The sequence below is a fragment of the Xenopus tropicalis genome, chromosome 1 (assembly GCF_000004195.4).
Source record: "Xenopus tropicalis strain Nigerian chromosome 1, UCB_Xtro_10.0, whole genome shotgun sequence".
Taxonomy (NCBI): Eukaryota; Metazoa; Chordata; class Amphibia; order Anura; family Pipidae; genus Xenopus; species Xenopus tropicalis.
The window spans coordinates 13994938-14017175 of record NC_030677.2 but is presented as its reverse complement, the minus strand read 5'-3'; the positions used below and the strand labels follow the sequence as shown (position 1 = coordinate 14017175).

Here is a 22238-nt window from a genome sequence, read left to right as displayed (position 1 = left end):
ACTATTTCCAATGGACAAGGAAAAATCCTGGCTGCCCCGTGTCCTTTTCCTGAGGGGGAAGTGACGGTCCGTTCTGCCAACTGACCCCCTTTGTGAGCTTAAAGACCACCCAGAGACACAGGGTGTGACCCCCAAACCCCTGCACTGCTGCCCAGACACCTGCGACTAAGTACCTTCCTGTTATTCAGCAGTGGAACAATAAGCCGAAGCCATGATGCGCTCAGTGCCATACGCTTTTCCATTATAATCTGGATAGAGATCATACGGTGACGCGCACCCAGCGGATATTATTGCGCTCATTAACTGGCCAACATTTCATATTGTGATGCTGCAGAGTGAGGACAGCTGGGGGCATCTGTCAGCAGCAGCACCACCGGGGGGGTGTCAGTACCAGATGGGAGAGCGGAATTTAGCCACTGAGGTGACACCGACTTACCAGCAGGTAGGGCCAATGTGCAACACTCAGGCAACTTACTGTGAATCTCTTTGAAGAAGTAGGAGCCAACCACTGAGAAGGTCAGCACGGATATGGGCAGCGCGCAGTCCGACAGCATCTCACGTACTCGCGAATGGAGGTATGGGCTGCAAATAGCCACGGGCACGGATTAATATCTGCTATCCCACAGCCACAGTCCCCCCCACCCACTGCTACTATAGGCACCATCTCTCCCTACTATACCTGCTATCCCACAGCCCCAGTCCCTTCCCAGAGGCTAATATCCCCCCACTGCTACTATAGGCACCATCTCTCCCTACTATACCTGCTATCCCACAGCGCCAGTCCCTTCCCAGAGGCTATTATCCCACTGCTGCTATAGGCACCATCTCTCCCTACTATACCTGCTATCCCACAGCCCCAGTCCCTTCCCAGAGGCTATTATCCCCCCACTGCTACTATAGGCACCATCTCTCCCTACTATACCTGCTATCCCACAGCCCCAGTCCCTTCCCAGAGGCTATTATCCCCCCACTGCTACTATAGGCACCATCTCTCCCTACTATACCTGCTATCCCACAGCCCCAGTCCCTTCCCAGAGGCTATTATCCCCCCACTGCTACTATAGGCACCATCTCTCCCTACTATACCTGCTATCCCACAGCCCCAGTCCCTTCCCAGAGGCTATTATCCCCCACTGCTACTATAGGCACCATCTCTCCCTACTATACCTGCTATTCCACAGCCCCACTCCCTTCCCAGAGGCTATTATCCCCCCACTGCTACTAAAGGCACCATCTCTCCCTACTATACCTGCTATCCCACAGCCCCAGTCCCTTCCCAGAGGCTATTATCCCCCCCACTGCTACTATAGGCACCATCTCTCCCTACTATACCTGCTATCTCACAGCCCCAGTCCCTTCCCAGAGGCTATTATCCCCCCACTGCTACTATAGGCACCATCTCTCCCTACTATACCTGCTATCTCACAGCCCCAGTCCCTTCCCAGAGGCTATTATCCCCCCACTGCTACTATAGGCACCATCTCTCCCTACTATACCTGCTATCCCACAGCCCCAGTCCCTTCCCAGAGGCTATTATCCCCCCACTGCTACTATAGGCACCATCTCTCCCTACTATACCTGCTATCTCACAGCCCCAGTCCCTTCCCAGAGGCTATTATCCCCCCACTGCTACTATAGGCACCATCTCTCCCTACTATACCTGCTATCTCACAGCCCCAGTCCCTTCCCAGAGGCTATTATCCCCCCACTGCTACTATAGGCACCATCTCTCCCTACTATACCTGCTATCCCACAGCCCCAGTCCCTTCCCAGAGGCTATTATCCCCCCCACTGCTACTATAGGCACCATCTCTCCCTACTATACCTGCTATCCCACAGCCCCAGTCCCTTCCCAGAGGCTATTATCCCCCCACTGCTACTATAGGCACCATCTCTCCCTACTATACCTGCTATCCCACAGCCCCAGTCCCTTCCCAGAGGCTATTATCCCCCCACTGCTACTATAGGCACCATCTCTCCCTACTATACCTGCTATCCCACAGCCCCAGTCCCTTCCCAGAGGCTATTATCCCCCCACTGCTACTATAGGCACCATCTCTCCCTACTATACCTGCTATCCCACAGCCCCAGTCCCTTCCCAGAGGCTATTATCCCCCCACTGCTACTATAGGCACCATCTCTCCCTACTATACCTGCTATCCCACAGCCCCAGTCCCTTCCCAGAGGCTATTATCCCACTGCTACTATAGGCACCATCTCTCCCTACTATACCTGCTATCCCACAGCCCCAGTCCCTTCCCAGAGGCTATTATCCCCCCACTGCTACTATAGGCACCATCTCTCCCTACTATACCTGCTATCCCACAGCCCCAGTCCCTTCCCAGAGGCTATTATCCCCCCACTGCTACTATAGGCACCATCTCTCCCTACTATACCTGCTATCCCACAGCCCCAGTCCCTTCCCAGAGGCTATTATCCCACTGCTGCTATTCTGTAGGGCAGCACTAACAATGAATAAATAGTGTAATATATATTCTTACCTTTTCTTGAACTGATAGAGAGTGTGCCCCAGCCACAAGGTGCCAAACATCAGCATAAGACTAAGCACAGCTGACTCCCGGCCATAATGTATCTCCTCGTGGTCACTGCTGCCATTCGGCGCAAACACAGAGCCATTGAACGTTGAATTTAGAAGAACATCAGACGTAAAGTTCAGATTTGGCAAGTGTTTATTATATTCCTGGTCAGGGTACGTGTGGGAACTTGGGATTTCCAAATAATACTTTTTAAAAACTGCAATGCAGAAAAGAAAAGACATTCAAGGACCAAACACAGCAGATGACGGTGACACATATGATTTAGCCAAGACAGTAATGATGCTGCTCATATTTATTTTCAGGGGCTATTGGGCAGGAGTGGTGATGAAGCATCCCTAGGAAGCGCTGTTGCAATAAAGTGACACAGAGCCCAGGTCTATCTATTATGCCCTTGAAATTGACTGTGTAGCCCAACAGTTCTTTCCACACAAGCCTCATATTGCTGTTAGTCTGAGGGTCTGGGTATTCCCCATTACTAAGCACAGTTCAGCAGGAACAGCCTGCAATAGGTGTAGATTCTACAAAAAGATAGCAGGACACTATGTGTACATGTTCCCAGCAGAGGCAGGACATTTACCAGACATAACTGAATTTCTGTACAATAGCCCAGAGCTTCTGAATTTTATGGTGAGAGGAAAGTTTTTGGCCAGAACTACGGAAAGGGTCACGGAACACTAATAGCAGAGACGGACACACCGGCGGATGTGTTGGTGGGAGCAGAACAGGTGGAGGGGGATCCTTTAATGTTAGCTGAACTCCACAACCCCGGCTATCCCCACCCATAATTCTACTTCCTGTGCAACCCAAAATATTAGGATTAAGGGGAAACTGCACAGAAGCCACGTTATGGGGCCGATGAGGTCAGAAACGAAATCCAACTTACAGCTTTTAATGAAATATCTAGAGCTTGGCGGCTGTGAATATTTTAGGGCAAATCTGGAAAGTCCTATTTGATTCTGAAATTCTATTTTAGAAGATGAAAGACTGAAAAAAAGCAGGTTATACGTGGGCTTCAAGGCTACACTTACATCAAGGCAAAGAATGGGGCGAGATGGCAACTACGGGAGCACGTACAGATATTATACAATAAATGGACTTACTTTTGATTATCCCTTTAAGTGCATCCAGCACAAAAGTTATGGATATAAAAAGTGCTATGATTTCTTCTGTCGACCTTAGGAAAAAAGAAGAGAAATCCAATCAAAAAATGTGTTTGGTACAGATAAAACACACAAAAAAACAGGAAAAAGGCGCAGGGAAAATGCAGAAACAAAGTAATATAGAAACTTGTATGCAATTATTTGTGTTCATTATCAACTGAGCATCTAGGTCATGGGATTACACGTCCTGATGTTAACCCCCTCTTGATGGCACCCAAATTAATAAATAGGAATATCTGTTACCTTGTTATGGGCTAAGGGGCCCAGCCTGAAGGCCAGTTAGGGGGGGATTTGGGGTGAGTGCTTATTTGTGCCCTGGGTACCCCTGGAACTATAGCAGGGTGACTGTTATATAGAAATATTGGGGTAACAGTCACCCTGCTATAGTTCCAGGGGTACCCAGGGCACAAATAAGCACTCACCCCAAATTCCCCCCTAACTGGCCTTCAGGCTGGGCCCCTTAGGCCATAACAAGGTTACAGATATATAGAAATATTGGGGTAACAGTCACCCTGCTATAGTTCCAGGGGTACCCAGGGCACAAATAAGCACTCCCCCCAAATCCCCCCCTAACTGGCCTTCAGGCTGGGCCCCCTTACCCCAATATTTCTATATATCTGTAACCTTGTTATGGGCTAAGGGGGCCCAGCCTGAAGGCCAGTTAGAGGGGGATTTGGGGTGACTGGGTATTTGTGCCCTGGGTACCCCTGGAACTATAGCAGGGTGACTGTTACCCCAATGTTTCTATATATCTGTAACCTGGTTATGAGCTAAGGGGGCCCAGCCTGAAGGCCAGTTAGGGGGGGATTTGGGGTGAGTGCTTATTTGTGCCCTGGGTACCCCTGGAACTATAGCAGGGTGACTGTTACCCCAATGTTTCTATATATCTGTAACCTGGTTATGAGCTAAGGGGGCCCAGCCTGAAGGCCAGTTAGGGGGGGATTTGGGGTGAGTGCTTATTTGTGCCCTGGGTACCCCTGGAACTATAGCGGGGTGACTGTTACCCCAATGTTTCTATATATCTGTAACCTTGTTATGGGCTAAGGGGGCCCAGCCTGAAGGCCAGTTAGGGGGGGATTTGGGGTGAGTGCTTATTTGTGCCCTGGGTACCCCTGGAACTATAGCAGGGTGACTGTTACCCCAATGTTTCTATATATCTGTAACCTGGTTATGGGCTAAGGGGGCCCAGCCTGAAGGCCAGTTAGGGGGGGATTTGGGGTGAGTGCTTATTTGTGCCCTGGGTACCCCTGGAACTATAGCAGGGTGACTGTTACCCCAATGTTTCTTTATATCTGTAACCTTGTTATGAGCTAAGGGGGCCCAGCCTGAAGGGGATCTGGGGTTATTGGTTATATGTTCCCTGAGAAACCCAAGATCTATAGAAGGGGGACTGTTGCCCCAATATAAGAGTAGGGTGGGCCTAACCAAAAGGTGTGAGAATAATTGTAGGAATAATCAGAATTGGTAAAATGTGGCAGCTTTTAAAACTGGGAATGTTAGAGTATTAAGAGAATATTAGGGACACCTCTAAAATAATCTTTGGCTTCCTGACCTATCATTTCAATACTCCAGTTAAAAAGTTAAATTGAAATAGCAAGTTTTTTGCCTTGACAAAGAGATTGTTTGGATGCAAGCAGAGGGAAGTCCATTTGGCATGGCACACAATAATGAGTCAGGCACCACAAATTACCTCTTGAATAGTTTCATCAACAGGCTACAGTTGAAGAGAGAGTAGAGAATAAGAAAGCAGCTATTCCACAGCCCAGTCCAGGCATAGAATGCCTTAAAGTCCAGGTTGTAGTCATCACAGATCCCTCTGATAACTGCGGGAAGAGAAAGAGAAGGAAGGTTAAATGCAGTTCAGTTCTGCGCCATTACACTTGTTTACTGAGGGTCACAGGAATAAAGAACATAAAGAGACACAAGGATGGAATTGCTGGGGAAGCAATCACGTTGGATCTCGGCGAGTACAGCCACTTCTCCAGGCAGAACACTGTTACGCCAACCCATGCTGGCTTAGGGTTTGCAAAGATTCTGCATATGTGACCCCCGGGGTATTTAGAGAGCAGAGTACGGCCAAACTGCACTTCTCTAAAAACAATTGCTGAGTCAATTAGCAGGAGAGCTCTGCGCCAGATGGTTCCGGGGGAAACACACAACTATGTTTGCTTTTGTGGCTTCCACAAAAAATAGATTAGCAAAAAGGCCAAAGTGTTCCCTTGTACATTCATATTCTTATTATAAATGGCATTTCGTCTGGAATGTCCAGCCATGAAACCAGCCCATTGCACTATATACGTCTCTCAGCGCACGACACAATTTGCAAGCAGTTTGGTGCAAGAGAACTGTCACCATCAATTTGAATGGACATTAAATACAAACTGGTACCATAAAACCTTTTGCACAACTTGGAAAAACTATGACAGTTTCACCTTAAAACTTCTGTTATCCGGAAACCCATTATCCAAAAAGTTCCGGATTACAGAAAGCCCATCTGCCAAAGACTCCATTATAAGCAAATAATTCTAATTTTTACAAATGATTCCATTTTCTCTGTAATAATAAAACAGAACCTGTACTTGATCCCAACTAAGATATAATTACCCCTTATTGTGGGTAGAACAGACCTATTGGGTTTATTTCATGGTTAAATGATTCCCTTTTCTCTGTAATAATAAAACAGTACCTGTACTTGATCCCAACTAAGATATAATTACCCCTTATTGGGGCAGAACAGCCCTATTGGGTTTATTTAATGGTTAAATGATTCCCTTTTCTCTGTAATAATAAAACAGTACTTGTACTTGATCCCAACTAAGATATAATTACCCCTTATTGGGGGCAGAACAGCCCTATTGGGTTTATTTAATGGTTAAATGATTCCCTTTTCTCTGGAATAATAAAACAGTACCTGTACTTGATCCCAACTAAGATATAATTACCCCTTATTGGGACAGAACAGCCCTATTGGGTTTATTTAATGGTTAAATGATTCCCTTTTCTCTGTAATAATAAAACAGTACCTGTACTTGATCCCAACTAAGATATAATTACCCCTTATTGGGGGCAGAACAGCCCTATTGGGTTTATTTCATGGTTAAATGATTCCCTTTTGCTCTAAGTTCCCCAGAACTAATATAACATGCTATATAAAAATAACTAACTACTGCCCTTACAGGTTAACCCTTAGGACCTGTTTTCATGCTTGCATAGCTCCCCAACTTTTTTACAATTAAAGTTGTGCTCTTGCCCTAGTGCCCAGGGTCTTTTTAAACGACCCCTGAATTGTTTTCCCTATCCCTACGCTGTAAGCCGTGAACTTACCATTTATGTATAAAGCCAAAGGAGCGGTGGTTAATAAAACAACCAACGGTTGCCCAGAAAACAGAGAGTAAATAACTCCCCCGATGCACTGGCCGACAATGGTCTTTTGTACATCTGGAACGAGAGAAAGGCACAGAATATCCATTGAGTTCCTCTGCCTACGGAGAGCCGATCAAGGCAAAGATTAACATGCAATGGTTACAGGCTCTACGTATTAAAGATACAGAATTGTTATTCTAGTAGTTGGCCCAGCGCAAATGCATCGTTATAGAAGTTAATTTAAATGTGAACTACCCCTTTAATGTCATGTGGCCTGTGTTTGTTTATACAGATCTCCACAGATTTTAATACAATGGCCTCTCTTGAATCAGCAGATCATTGGCCTATGTATGGGGCCACATGGATGGGCTATCTTACTGAAACTTGGCCAAACATTTGTTGGGATGGCTAGAACATCCTGTGAAGCCCTGGGCTGTGGATTAGGGTTAACAGATCACTTGAAAATCCAGGGACACATCTAATAAATGCATGTTTCTGGGCTGCACTGATTGTATCTGAATTGCAATCAGTGCAGCCTTTCTAGCTGGATTTTATAGACATGTCCCTGAACTTTGCAGTCATCAGGCAACCCTATCATGGATGTGTTCCTACCCTACGGGGTCTGTGTGGGTCCCTTCTTTGTGCCCAGAACATTCCTTCTCTGTATATTTGAATTTATACATATGGGTAGGGGGTGCCATAGTGTTTCCCTTAGACAGTACAGTATGGGGGTACAGCTTATTGTGTGCCCAGAACATTCCTTCTCTGTATATTTGTATTTATACATATGGGTAGGGGGTGCCATAATGTTTCCCTTAGACAGTACAGTATGGGGGTACAGCTTATTGTGTGCCCAGAACATTCCTTTCTGTATATTTGTATTTATACATATGGGTAGGAGGTGCCATAGTGTTTCCCTTAGACAGTACAGTATGGGGGTACAGCTTATTGTGTGCCCATAACATTCCTTTTCTGTATATTTGTATTTATACATATGGTTAGGGGGTGCCATAATGTTTCCCTTAGACAGTACAGTATGGGGGTACAGCTTATTGTGTGCCCAGAACATTCCTTTTCTGTATATTTGTATTTATACATATGGGTAGGGGGTGCCATAATGTTTCCCTTAGACAGTACAGTATGGGGGTACAGCTTATTGTGTGCCCAGAGCATTCCCTTCTCTGTATATTTGTATTTATACATATGGGTAGGGGGTGCCATAGTGTTTCCCTTAGACAGTACAGTATGGGGGTACAGCTTATTGTGTGCCCAGAGCATTCCTTCTCTGTATATTTGTATTTATACATATGGGTAGGGGGTGCCATAGTGTTTCCCTTAGACAGTACAGTATGGGGGTACAGCTTATTGTGTGCCCAGAACATTCCTTTTCTGTATATTTGTATTTATAAACATGGGTGGTCACAACAACTGACAAGTAGTAAAAACTCCCTTATTCTCAGCTCAGTGCGTTATATATTTGTGTTTGCGGATCCAACGTGTATCTTGGGGCACAAGTATCAGCCTTTCTTCCTGCTGATTCATATAAATATTTTTGTTTCTCTTGTAATATGAGAGATATCGAAGTGCAAACGCATTAGACTGCAATTATATATAAAATGTAATTACCCACATCCTAAAATGCTGTAAACTGAGGGGTTTTTTTTTGCTTTCAAGTGAATTAAAAAGGTTTTACCAGCAGATAAATAAATTAAGGACTCTCACATTGAGCAGAACAAAATGGTTCCAGGCAGCACTGTGCTCTGAATCCAACTGTGATCAGATCCTAAGCATCTCTGCCCCCCAATAACCCCAACCCTTCAGAATACGGCCAAGAGACCCTTATATTTACAAACCAACAATTCTACGGCTAAATCCCCAACAGCTTTGCACAGATAAATTCCATTGGGATGAGGAATATGGTAACCTGAGCCTTACACTGCTTTAAACAATGACAATCAGTATTTCTTTATATCTTTTGGGGTGAGTGTTTATTTGTGCCCTGGGTACCCCTGGAACTACAGCAGGGTGACTGTTACCCCAATGTTTCTATATATCTGTAACCTTGTTATGGGCTAAGGGGGCCCAGCCTGAAGGCTAGTTAGGGGGGATTTGGGGTGAGTGCTTATTTGTGCCCTGGGTACCCCTGGAACTATAGCGGGGTGACTGTTACCCCAATGTTTCTATATATCTGTAACCTTGTTATGGGCTAAGGGGGCCCAGCCTGAAGGCCAGTTATGGGGGGATTTGGGGTGAGTGCTTATTTGTGCCCTGGGTACCCCTGGAACTATAGCAGGGTGACTGTTACCCCAATGTTTCTATATATCTGTAACCTTGTTATGGGCTAAGGGGGCCCAGCCTGAAGGCCAGTTAGGGGGGGATTTGGGGTGAGTGCTTATTTGTGCCCTGGGTACCCCTGGAACTATAGCAGGGTGACTGTTACCCCAATGTTTCTATATATCTGTAACCTTGTTATGGGCTAAGGGGGCCCAGCCTGAAGGCCAGTTAGGGGGGGATTTGGGGTGAGTGCTTATTTGTGCCCTGGGTACCCCTGGAACTATAGCGGGGTGACTGTTACCCCAATGTTTCTATATATCTGTAACCTTGTTATGGGCTAAGGGGGCCCAGCCTGAAGGCCAGTTAGGGGGGATTTGGGGTGAGTGCTTATTTGTGCCCTGGGTACCCCAGGAACTATAGCAGGGTGACTGTTACCCAATGTTTCTATATATCTCTAACCTTGTTATGAGCCTCACATTTATCCTGCTAAACCATACAAGACTATCTGGCACATTACGGGGTGCACTCTGCAAGCAGCCATGTATCATTTCTCGACTTGTATCTCAGAATAAAGGAATATATATATAGAACATTTCCCCCAAAAGAAAAACCATAAAAAGTCTATAGTCAGTACCCCTTCAGCAATCTGGATTTGAAGCAAGTGACGGCTGAAGGGGCCCTGCTTTCGTATGGGATGAAGCAGTAATGATACTTGCTCACAAACTTCAGAATAAGTGACGGAGTACAAAGCATTCTGGTCATGGGCGACGTTGGGAACTTCCCGACTTGCGTTGGTTTTGAGTTTAGCATTTTTTAAAAGCAGAAACAAAAGCAAGAAGTGCTTTATAGGTAAGGGGGCGTTACAATAAAGGGTCATAGATCAAGTATGGCGGCACCTTCTCTACTGGTATATCAGTCTGTACTTCTCCATTAGATATGGGATAAGCCATTGTGGGGAGGCTCAATAAAAGATTTGGCCAAGCCACTGTCTCCGTGTGTAACCATGGGGTGTCGCAGGAACCACTATATCCATGTAGTAGAAATATATTGCATGGCATTAAACCTGCTTCTCAAAACCCACGCAAGGAACGAGACCCTCGCCCAAGCGCCTTTCTACTCGCCCACTTATGTCCTCAGTTTGCAAGTTAAGTGGCATTGCTGCTTAAAACCACAACTGCTACCCACCTGTTCATGCTCTTCCAAGTTGATAGTTGCAAAACAAATGATCTTCAAAGAAAATCTTACCAATCACCCCTGCAGTGCTTTCATCGTTCAAAGAGCCAAAGGCTATAGAGGGCAGGAGGCACGCAAAGTACAAGAAAATCATAGTTGTAATGTACTTTCCTATGGCCTTGTTATTTCCGATTATACCTGCGGGAAGAGAAACGGGGCTCATTAGGATGCAGCTAAGGACCTCAAGTCACCGCCCTGGCCAAGTCTATGCACGGAATCACAGGGATTTCACTTTTTCATTTCCTTGATCCCAAACCTAATAAAAGGTTTACGACGAGATGCACGGAACCAATTACACGAATATTCTGCTCGCAAACCAGACGTGGAATGTGCGGCTGCAATCACTGTAATAATAAGCAGCACTTAGGAGCTAAACCCGGAGACTACAGAGCGGCACCTTATTAGCAGCTTGTAAACAGTTTTCTGTATGTTGGTGGGAATGAAACCAAATGCGCCGTTCCTTTGGGGGAGAGGTGTCAGATACTGCTCATATAGCAGATGCTCATATATATCATTCAATATATATATGTATATGTCTTTACCAATGCAAATATTCCCAGCTTCAACAACCACTGCCCCAGGGAATGCTGGGAGCTGCAGTTCAGCACATAGCCCAAGAGCTTTTCCTTAAAAGGGGATCATTCCAACACAGCCATGTTGCTTACCGTCTGTAAAATCCAACGGGTATACTGGCAATCTGCGTGCAATGTCATCGAAAATTCCCTTTCCCACATTGAAAAATTCATTCAGCTGGAAGTGAATAAAAAAGAAGGAGTGAGAAATGCACAAAAGGGAAAAGGTTTGGGGATTCATTGTGTTCTACAGCGGGAGCTGCCGCGGAGGCTGCACTCACAGACAGGGCGCAGACAGTTGCACAGAGCCGCCGCACATTCTAGCAGGGAGTAGATGTACACGTTGCTACTATGGCCTGCGCACAGGAAAGTTCCAAGTAGGGCATCCAAATAGGGGGTCGTGCCCAATTTGTGGGACCCAGCAAAGCAGAAGCTCTAGTACGAAAGATGGTCTTCATACTGATCTGGACTGTATTACCTGATTGTACTCAATGTCCATCATTAATTTTATACTATGGGAGCTTTATATATACATATATACTATGATCACAAAATCTATTGGCCTGGCCAGCTGTATTGAGAAGGCAGCACCCCTTATTGGCAACGCCACTTTGCATTTAACTATTGATTAACTATAAGGCTGATTACACCCCTCTTTGGTTTAGCTCCCCTTTCTTTTAGATTTTACTTTTTGTGTAATGGTCTCCATAGTGCCAGCAGCATTTGCCAATCTGCACACTCGAGGGCATCTATTCTAAACCCACAATGAAAAAAAAAAATAGAATTCTAAACACCTTTCCAACATACATTGATTATACATTTTTACTGGTTGTAAAGTAAGTTATTTGTGAATATCATTTTTATTAAAAGCAGCATTTGTCTATCCCTGCACTGCTGGTACTGGCTACACACACCACTGAAACAATATATCATTAGTCAGTTCTGCCCCAGCCAGGCTCTATTTGCCACCGTTACTTCTGCACTTTGAGATTCTCCTTCTTTATAGGTCTGTTAATAACAAAATTGGTTTTATTTTGGGGACAAAACAGAGGAATGTCCCCCTAGCCAATTCAGAACTCGGTTGGATTTGGAAGAGATTGTGGGAAGCACTGGGAGATTTTCAGTAGAATTACTGAACGTGGCGCAGCTTTAATTAGGCAAACGCACAGCCCAACAACAGCTTATTGAGATCCAAAAGGGATCAAACGGGTTTTCCTTCTGACACAGCTCACACCAATAAGGAAAAGGATAAAGCTCTGATTCTTCTATGTATATCCCCTATGCTTCCTAGCTATATTCATGCTGTATGCATAATGCAAGGCTGCCAGCCCGTTAAACCATCTCACCCAATACAAGCCCTTTGAATAGGAACCTGTGCTGCACGACTGCCATGGTCCATCGCTCACTAACCCTGGGCATTGCTATTTGCACAATAAAGGCAAAACTAAACATTGGAATGTGATTTTAGATTTAACGCAGAATGCTTTCTTATAATAAACATGGTCTGCACGTATGAGAGAGTGCTGCCATGTCTTAAGGTTGTCAAAACTGTCCAACCAAATCCGGGAATGTATGGCCAGCTATATTTGAGGCATTTCATAAACGTGCTATGTAAATGTACTTTAGATGATAGTGAATAGGTCCCTTCAGTCGAAGAGTGCTGGCAAACAGGTAACTGGCATGTTTTTGCCATCCCTGCAAGTACCAGCTTGGCCAGCAGGCAGCAAAATGCCTGCAAATGTCCATCCAATGACCGAAGCAGTAATCACCAGGATCCTACTGAACACTTAAGTGCAACAATAGGGTCCAGGCAATTACCATTCTGGTCAACAGAGGCAAATGTGTCTTGCTGCACCCTGAAATATACCCACCCCTGCATGTTTTGGCAACAGGGAATAATGGTATCCATAGGGCAAGCCAGGGTTAAATGTAGAGTAATTCTCTGATACGAGGAAGACAAGACCCAAAAACTGATATTAGAATCATGTCTCAATAAACACCCATAATATGCAGTAATATGTATATGGGAATGCAAGACACAAACACACAATAATGCACTGTGTAATCATGGGCGACACTGACTGCAAGCAGGAGAATGATACGGCAAAGCAAAACTGTGTTTATGTAAATATGGGATTCATTAGTTGCGCTCTGCAAATAGTAAATAAGATGCCCAGTGGAAAATAAAATATAGCCCAATGGAAGTCAAGGGAATTACAAAGCAAGGTGACAAACTGTACTGAACATTAGAGTCCGGAGTGGTTTAAGAGTGGGCCCAGTGTTGCTCATTGATATTTATATAGGTACCACCGCCTCAGGTTTAGTGCCTGCTTTGCCATTTTCAAATTCATTTAATGACGGAACCGCTATTCACAAGAGCAACGGCACCAGTGAAAGAGACACGTGACTGCAAGTACATTTAAGCCCACTTTTGCATTCTACTTATGGTGTGCCTATTGTGTTTTGGGTTCTTAGCAACCCTAATAATTGCACTAAGGAGGCAGCTATGGGTGCCTAGTGTTGGCACATCCCCAATCCTATAAGCCGTACCAATGGCACAGGTATCAGTATGTTAGGGCCAGTAGGATGAATCTGAAGCTTATGCAGAAACGCTTATAAACACATTGCATTGCCAGGGGCTGGCTGGTTTGTGCACAGAGCATTTTTGTGGCACTTGGCATCACAACATCCAATTCAGTAGTACAGCATATACTAAGTGAAGGGCCCCATTTGAGACGAAAGTTGCCTACATTTGTCAGGCAGTTTAGACCATGCTCTCCAACCATCTGAGAATGTGTGTGAGATCCTGGGGTCAGATCATGGCTGCGCATGGGTCATGGTCAGTCAGTGGGGTAAGAGCTCTTTTTTACTCCAGGTCAACAGCCCAAATGGCCCTATCTGACAGGAAGGAATGTAATAACTGCAATGGCTTATCCTGTTATCCAGCACTAATCCTGCTATCCGGTATCCCATGGTTCAACTTGTAAGGATGCCCAATGCATGGTCACCTTCTTCAGCTATTTCTGTACTGTATATGCTCACACCTTTTTTTGACACACTTGATAACAAGGAAGAACTAATAAAATGGTCTTCTTGTGCAGAACCTACATGGGGCTGGTATTTTGTTTCAAGAAAAGGAGCACCGGCCCAAGGTCACCAATCAAAATCAGGAATTGGCACTGTTGTGTGTTCTGGGCCAAGCTATTGGAGGAAGCCAGCCAGCCAGCCCCTGAGCAGCGCCATGACAAAAAGCCCCATTACTGCCATTAGACACAGACCAGCAGACAGTAGAAGGATTGGTGGCAGACCTGTCTGGGGTGCCCGGCTGTTGGTACCAGGAGCAGATCCTTCAGAGGCAATAAATATAAAAATGATAGAAAAAAATAGTACAAATTAACATGCAACATTTCAGGAAAAACACCATAATAATAGATGTATTTGATGAGGCAGCTCTAAGCTGGGCTACCTGGCTAGTGAGTCTGGCTGCCTCAGGGCCTCAGTACGCATTCCCTCCATACCCTGGGGCTGCTTAGACATGAGAATGACCTGCCACGTTATTGGGGGGGGGGGTAGCCATGAAATTGGCTTACTTTGGGGGGTGATGACCCTCTTACCTTTAGTGGCTTGTGGCTCTGCACCTTGTGGCCATCGTTTAGAGACGAATGCTTGTTAACCAGGGTCAGCAGGTGCCTCTGGTGCACTAAGGCCTCTTTAAACTCCTCTTCCGTTTTGGTTTCTAAAAGCTTTTGCCGGAAGTTTATGTCAGAAAACATTGTGGAAAACGTCCGACCAACTTCCGTCGCCGTTTTGGTGCTTTTCTAAAACAATTAAATTAAGCAATTAATGGTCATTAAAGTCCCCACGGAATGGGCACAGATGGGTTAAAAGGGACAAACTTTGCTTTATCTGCATCTCTCCAGCTTCAAAACTCAACCCTCTGTTGGCGAAGGCTGAGCATTTCAATTTCTCTGATATAAATGGTGGGCACTGGCGAGCCAAGCAACCAGCAAGAGTCAGTGCCTGGCACTGGTTAAAATCATTACATTATTTCACATTCTTTCTGGGAAGAGGAACAAGTCTAGAGCAGCAACCCCTGAATTTGTCCCCATACTGGCAAAATTACATATATACGCACAGGAGCTTGATATTAGTAGGGAGCAGATAGCTCAGTTACTCCATCCCTGTATCTATACATATACATGGAAGCTGCCATATTGCTCCTCTCAGACAGTACCTTTCCTTGTATCTATACATATACATGGAAGCTGCCATATTGCTTCTCTCAGACAGTAGCTTCCCTGTATCTATACACATACAAGGAAGCTGCCATATTGCCCCTCTCAGACAGTACCTTCCCTGTATCTATACACATACAAAGAAGCTGCCATATTGCTCCTCTCAGACAGTATATTTTATTGCATGTGTCAGGATAAAACCTGCATTTATAAAAACAGGTTCCGCTGATCTCGTACTCACCATCTTAGGCGGCGCCAGGACGAGGATGACAAACCTGACCTCGCAGGAGTTCTCCCCCCAGTTCTGGGGTCTCTCCAGCCGACTGATACAAACATGCCGTTTCTGAAGCGACTTTATAGTGCAACTGGAGAGAATGAAAAAAAACAAGAGATTACCCTTAGTCACTGGTTACTGCTGCCATCTTGCCCACCTTATCTATTTTTCCCCCACTCGTTTGCCTCCCTGCGTGACCCAAGGAAGGGCGGGGCAGGCAATATTTGATTGACAGCTCAGATTTTTAATGGGTATGGATGATTTAATTAAAAAAAGAATCTGGGTTTCATGTTTAATTTTTAAAGGAATTATACAGGTTTTTTATGTCTGGGTGAGAGGTCCCTTTAATGACAGGCACCCATATGACAGAGAAGCACATGTGGGTGCACGCGCGCGTTTCCGAGTGTGAGCGTATATTGTCCGAGTGCGGTTGTGGGAAGACACATGCGGCTCTGAATGAATGCATTGTTCTGTACAGACCTAAACAATTAAACCCTAAGTGCCTCCATATGGGGGATTTTACAAGCCAAAGGATTCTTGATGGACACGGCGATAGTTAAATTGCTGGCTGGGCGCAATGGGACAATCTGGCAGACAAACTGAAGGTGCTGCGTTCGCTGCATTTGACGCAACAAGCGTCGTTCGGCGATATCTGCGAATCACTGGGGGGGCGAGGCCTGGCACATGTTTATTCACTTTAGATTTTGCTTTGTTTCTACTGTAAGCGTCCCATTGTCTTGGCGCTGACGGTGCCCAGGATGACGGAAGACATGATTTGCCCCCAAGACGCACAAAGTTTATTTGCTCTGCCCAAGGATTAAAAAGGAATTAATTTCCTTTCTACTGCTGAGAACAGATGATCTTGAATAAAGGGTTTTGGCTCCACATGAAAAGTGCATGGGTTTTTCAGAACATCTAACAAACTCAAAAGGGCAGGATAGAGGCAGCGCCAGCGTGAAAAATGTGTGTCCCATGTATTTAGTATTATGTGAGCAACCTTTGCAGGGACGCACAGCACCGGTACCTAAACAGAGCAACTAACCCAAACCTGGAAGCGCCAGCGAGGGGACTTTAGGGGATTATTACTGGCACTGAGAACTTCCAAGCTTTTAAGCATTGGAGTGCAGACACTACTAATATATATATATTTATTTTATTTATTTTTTTTAAATTATTTGCCTTCCTCTTCTGACTAAAGGTGCCCTTACACGGGCCGATTTCAGCTGCCAATACTGGTCTTTAAGACCAATTCAGCAGCTTCTATTTCCGTGTATGGGCCCCAACGATGGGCCTCCCCAACCGACATCTGGCCTGAAATCGGGCAGGTTTGATCTTTCCTCCATATCGGGGATCACATTAGCTCATTGATGCGGTCCCCGATCCGACAGCACCTATGTCCGCCGGTTTAATTTGATCAAATTAGCCCAATACTGTGGACAGGTGGACATCTCACGAGAAGATCCACTTGCTTGGCGACCTCGCCAAATGAGCGGAACTTACAGTGTATGGCCACTTTAAAGGTGGGCATACACATAGCAATTCCCTAATAGACGTTCAGGGCTGAACAGATATTCAGGGCTGAACAATCAGATATGGATGTAAAACTGGGATTCTACCTCCACCTGCCCATTCAGCCCTAAATGCAGATTTTGCTTGGGCGCCTTCAACGGTGCCAGACCATAATCTTTTAACAAACCCAATCGGGCAATATCGGTTGTCTCGTCGATCCACCATACACGCAGCAAATACCATACAAAACTAGATTTCGTACAATAATATTGGTGTGTGTATGGCCGGCTTACCTCTAGCTCTAACTTTCAGATGAGGTTTACTATCCCGGCAACCAAAAAAAACTATTGCTCTGTGAGGCTACAATTTTATTGTTACTTTTTATTATCGTTCTATTTAGGACCTCCTCTATTCATATTCCTGTGTTTCATTCTGGTTGCTAGGTTAAACTGGACCTTAGCAAACAGACAGCTGCCAAAACTGCAAACTGGAGAGCTGCCGAACAAAACACTCATTCAAAAACCGCAAATCTTGAAAAATGAAGACCAACAGCAAACTGTTTCAGAATAGCACCCTTTAAATAATTTTTAAAGTTCATTTATATGTGGAAAAAAAAAAGAAAAAGCGTAGAACCTGCAGGTTTTTTGCCACTATTTGTAAGCACTGACAGGCATTAGATCTACCCGTTAGCGCACAGAGATTCTGTCAGCGAATCGGATCCACTAGTTGAGAAAATCATTAGGTTATTACCATTAGGCTAAAGGGCCAACTTTCCAATTTTGAGTTGTAATTTAAAAATAAAAACAAAAGGCCACATGCTGCTGATCCCTGCCGACCCGCTGGGAAGTGTATGTGAATAACAGCTGGAGGGCCCCACTCTATCCCTGCTAAGGAAGCATTCTCCTCCCTTCATACTCAAAGCCTCGTGGAGTTCCAGAGTAGGAAAGAATGGGGCCGGGGAAGGGATGAAAAGTTGTTGGTAAATGTGGGATCCCAGCTGACATTGGCTGCGGTCCTGCAATTGGTGGGGGGAAAGTCAGAGCTACACAGTCGCCAAAGGAAATATCTGGACTCCGCGAATAAAAAAAACACAAACATGCAGTGCTGCCTGTGCTCTGTGAGCTTCATGGTCAGAATTTCTTATGTATAACTTATTATGTAATGGTACTCTGGCCAGAAGGGGAAATTATCTAAATTTAGGGGATGATTATTTTTAAAATGCTCCATTAGCTGTTATAGTGAAGCAGTGAATTCTGATCTATAAGGGTCAAAAACCTGTTAGTGGCTTCTAATATCCTTATAATTTACAATAGGGGGTACATTATCCCTTATAATACATGAGTGATACTCAGAGTTCCCTGTATAACTCAGCCTGCAGCCTTGTGCCTTTATATGGGCACAGAACCCCTCAGTGACTGCTAATATCCTTATCATTTACAGTAGGGGGTACATTATCCCTTATAATACATGAGTGATACTCAGAGTTCCCTGTATAACTCAGCCTGCAGCCTTGTGCCTTTATATGGGCACAGAACCCCTCAGTGACTGCTAATATCCTTATCATTTACAGTAGGGAGTAAACCACAATCCCTAATAAATAATTAACATATAAAGAGGACACCTTACCAGTAAAATATACTTACATAATACACAGCCACGACTGCTGGTACTGTACTCCAGTGGCTGTAGCAGTTACCCCCTGAATTGTATCTGAGAGGAGATGAACTGAAAAAGAAAAAAACAAAACATGTAAGCCATTTTATATATATATATATATATATATATATATATATATATATATATACATACATATATATATACATATTAATATATATATATATACATATTAATATATATATACATATTAATATATACATATTAATATATATATATACATAATATATATATATATATATATATATATAATTAGAGTTTCTTTCTGGGCTTGATAGTTCCCCTTTAAAAGTGCTGGGGGGTCTCTATGTGTTTGGATACTGCTGCTTGGGTCTTACTGTCAGACAACAAATAATAAGCGCTGAATGCTCTGCGCAGCTCTGAGCTGAAAAACCAACAAATCAGAAACCGAGCAGAAGGGGGGGCTAATAGAGTGGGGAAACACTCAATTTCTGTGCAGTAACAAATAACAAAGTCACATGACTTTTTTTGGCTCATTGAACATTTTATTGCCCATATTCTAGGTCTAAGTTTTTTCCCCTAAATTTGCTCAAAGCCTGTACAGAGAGATACCATAAAACTATGGCACATAGGGATTCCCCTGTACTAAGCACAATTCAGCAGGAACAGCCCCCTAAGTTTGCTCATAGCCTGTACAGAGAGATACCATAAAACTATGGCACATAGGGATTCCCCTGTACTAAGCACAATTCAGCAGGAACAGCCCCCTAAGTTTGCTCATAGCCTGTACAGAGAGATACCATAAAACTATGGCACATAGGGATTCCCCTGTACTAAGCCCAATTCAGCAGGAACAGTCCCCTAAGTTTGCTCATAGCCTGTACAGAGAGATACCATAAAACTATGGCACATAGGGATTCCCCTGTACTAAGCACAATTCAGCAGGAACAGCCCCCTAAGTTTGCTCATAGCCTATACAGAGAGATACTATAACACTCTCAGAATAACTGTACTGCTGAAAGCACAGTCTTTTTGCAACCTCACCTATTTTGTTGCTACATTCCCTAGATTGCACCACTACATTGGCAGCCCGGGTTTGTTTACAGGGTTCTGCGCACACGTGGGTCTGTGCCCAGCCAGTCACTGTGCCACTCCTTGTACCAAGCAGTATATTTCCCTTAGGGGGCACATACACATGGGAGGGGCCAGCGCGACTGCGCCATTCTCTAATGAGATGCTGCACAATGTTTTATTTAGTTATTTTTTCCCCCAATCTATTTTGCAAGTCGTGTTTCGCTCGGAGCCGTTCCGTGTATCTGTTGCAGCTTGTTTCAGGAGAAGTGAAGACAGATTTGTGCCGCAGCAATAAATATGCATAGTTTGCTCGCTTCCTTTGCCTGGCGCAGCCAGCGCTGCTCTGCCAGCGAGCCGACAATGCCAATTAGCAGCTTGTTTTGTTCCTTCGTGAATATTTCTGGGATGAATCACTCACTTTAGCGACCGAAAAAATGTAATTCCTTCCAGCCTTTGTTGGGGCAAAGCAGCAGCTGGAGAGACTCTAGTTGGGCACTTACCCCACTGACACACACATGCTTTGTGCTTTCTATAGTAGTATTTATATTTTATACCTTAACCTGGGAGCCTTCAGTTGCCCTACCGCTTCCAACAACTGAATGATAGCAACACTTAGGGGGCATCTCTCTGTACAGGCTATGAGCAAACTTAGGGGGCTGTTCCTGCTGAATTGTGCTTAGTACAGGGGAATCCCTATGTGCCATAGTTTTATGGTATCTCTCTGTACAGCCTATAAGCAAACTTAGGGGGCTGTTCCTGCTGAATTGTGCTTAGTACAGGGGAATCCCTATGTGCCATAGTTTTATGGTATCTCTTTGTACAGGCTATGAGCAAACTTAGGGGGCTGTTCCTGCTGAATTGTGCTTAGTACAGGGGAATCCCTATGTGCCATAGTTGTATGGTATCTCTCTGTACAGCCTATAAGCAAACTTAGGGGGCTGTTCCTGCTGAATTGTGCTTAGTACAGGGGAATCCCTATGTGCCATAGTTTTATGGTATCTCTCTGTACAGGCTATAAGCAAACTTAGGGGGCTGTTCTTGCTGAATTGTGCTTAGTACAGGGGAATCCCTATGCTGCCATAGTTTTATGGTATCTCTCTGTACAGGCTATGAGCAAACTTAGGGGGCTGTTCCTGCTGAATTGTGCTTAATACAGGGGAATCCCTATGTGCCATAGTTTTATGGTATCTCTCTGTACAGGCTATGAGCAAACTTAGGGGGCTGTTCCTGCTGAATTGTGCTTAGTACAGGGGAATCCCTATGTGCCATAGTTTTATGGTATCTCTCTGTACAGGCTATGAGCAAACTTAGGGGGCTGTTCCTGCTGAATTGTGCTTAGTACAGGGGAATCCCTATGCTGCCATAGTTTTATGGTATCTCTCTGTACAGGCTATGAGCAAACTTAGGGGGCTGTTCCTGCTGAATTGTGCTTAGTACAGGGGAATCCCTATGCTGCCATAGTTTTATGGTATCTCTCTGTACAGGCTATGAGCAAACTTAGGGGGCTGTTCCTGCTGAATGATTACTGTTCATTCTTTCCCTAAAGCAAATACAGGAGGAGGGAGAGTTAAAGTACGCAGGGTTATTAAATAAAACAGGCAATTTTAAAGACATCTGAATGGCAGCAGATAAATTAAGAATTAGGCAATCAAAATAAGGTGTCTATAGCCTCGTACCTACAGCAGCTTAGTGGCAAGTCCCTCCCGCTTCTAAGCTCGAGGCTGTACAGATTAAACTCTCACCGTATTTACAAAAAAGTCTGATTATAGGAGGTGCGGCTGTGAAAGCCAGCCTTGAGCATTTATTCTCTACCAGATTCATTTATTAGCAACCAATCATTTTTCTACAATATAAAGCATTGTTTAAAAAAAAGTATCATGTGTCCTGTTTATTAAAGGGCAACTGTCTCAGTGATTAAAGCTCCACCGAATCTGTTTTACTATATAAATGTACCAGACCAGCCCCTCGGCTGTATTGTGGGAATTAAAACAAGGTATCCAACCTTTCCTAAAGATGAACCTAATGTTTGCCCAAGCCTGGCCTAGAGAAGCCGTAATAGCAAGGAGCGGCACTTACCATTCCCTTCCCTGGGTGCCCCAGAATCAGTGAATAAAGTGCTCATGATTTTGTTAAAGTTACAGCTGGGCTCGGCGTTCTCTGGATCCTCCACAAAGTGCTTTAGCATCTCCCGCAGGACGTCATCCAGAGAGGTGGCCGTCTCGTCGAGGATGATGCTGGCTTTGGCAAGGAAGCCGTCCAGATCCCGGTGTGCCCTCACCTCCTCCTCAAAGTTCTTTAATTTTAGGTACTGCACAAGGGAAATAAAGAGGATGGATTAATACATTATAAGT

General features: G+C 44.6%; 1 protein-coding gene across 3 annotated transcripts in view; it reads right to left on the bottom strand.

The window, feature by feature from the left end:
- The window catches only part of slc4a11 (solute carrier family 4 member 11), a 73283-nt gene that overhangs the window by 5380 nt on the left and 45665 nt on the right, over positions 1–22238 (bottom strand). For 2 of the 3 annotated variants that reach the window (XM_031895254.1, XM_031895255.1), the window contains exons 5-16: positions 21964–22195; positions 18822–18903; positions 15637–15760; positions 14775–14978; positions 14469–14507; positions 11254–11338; positions 10601–10726; positions 7043–7156; positions 5409–5541; positions 3659–3732; positions 2502–2754; positions 476–582 (exon numbers count right to left, since the gene is read on the bottom strand). In XM_031895254.1, coding sequence (XP_031751114.1) covers positions 476–582; positions 2502–2754; positions 3659–3732; positions 5409–5541; positions 7043–7156; positions 10601–10726; positions 11254–11338; positions 14469–14507; positions 14775–14978; positions 15637–15760; positions 18822–18903; positions 21964–22195 — 1573 coding nt within the window. The remainder of the gene's footprint in view (positions 1–475; positions 583–2501; positions 2755–3658; positions 3733–5408; positions 5542–7042; positions 7157–10600; positions 10727–11253; positions 11339–14468; positions 14508–14774; positions 14979–15636; positions 15761–18821; positions 18904–21963; positions 22196–22238) is intronic. The other variant, XM_002936363.5, reaches the window with a different exon arrangement.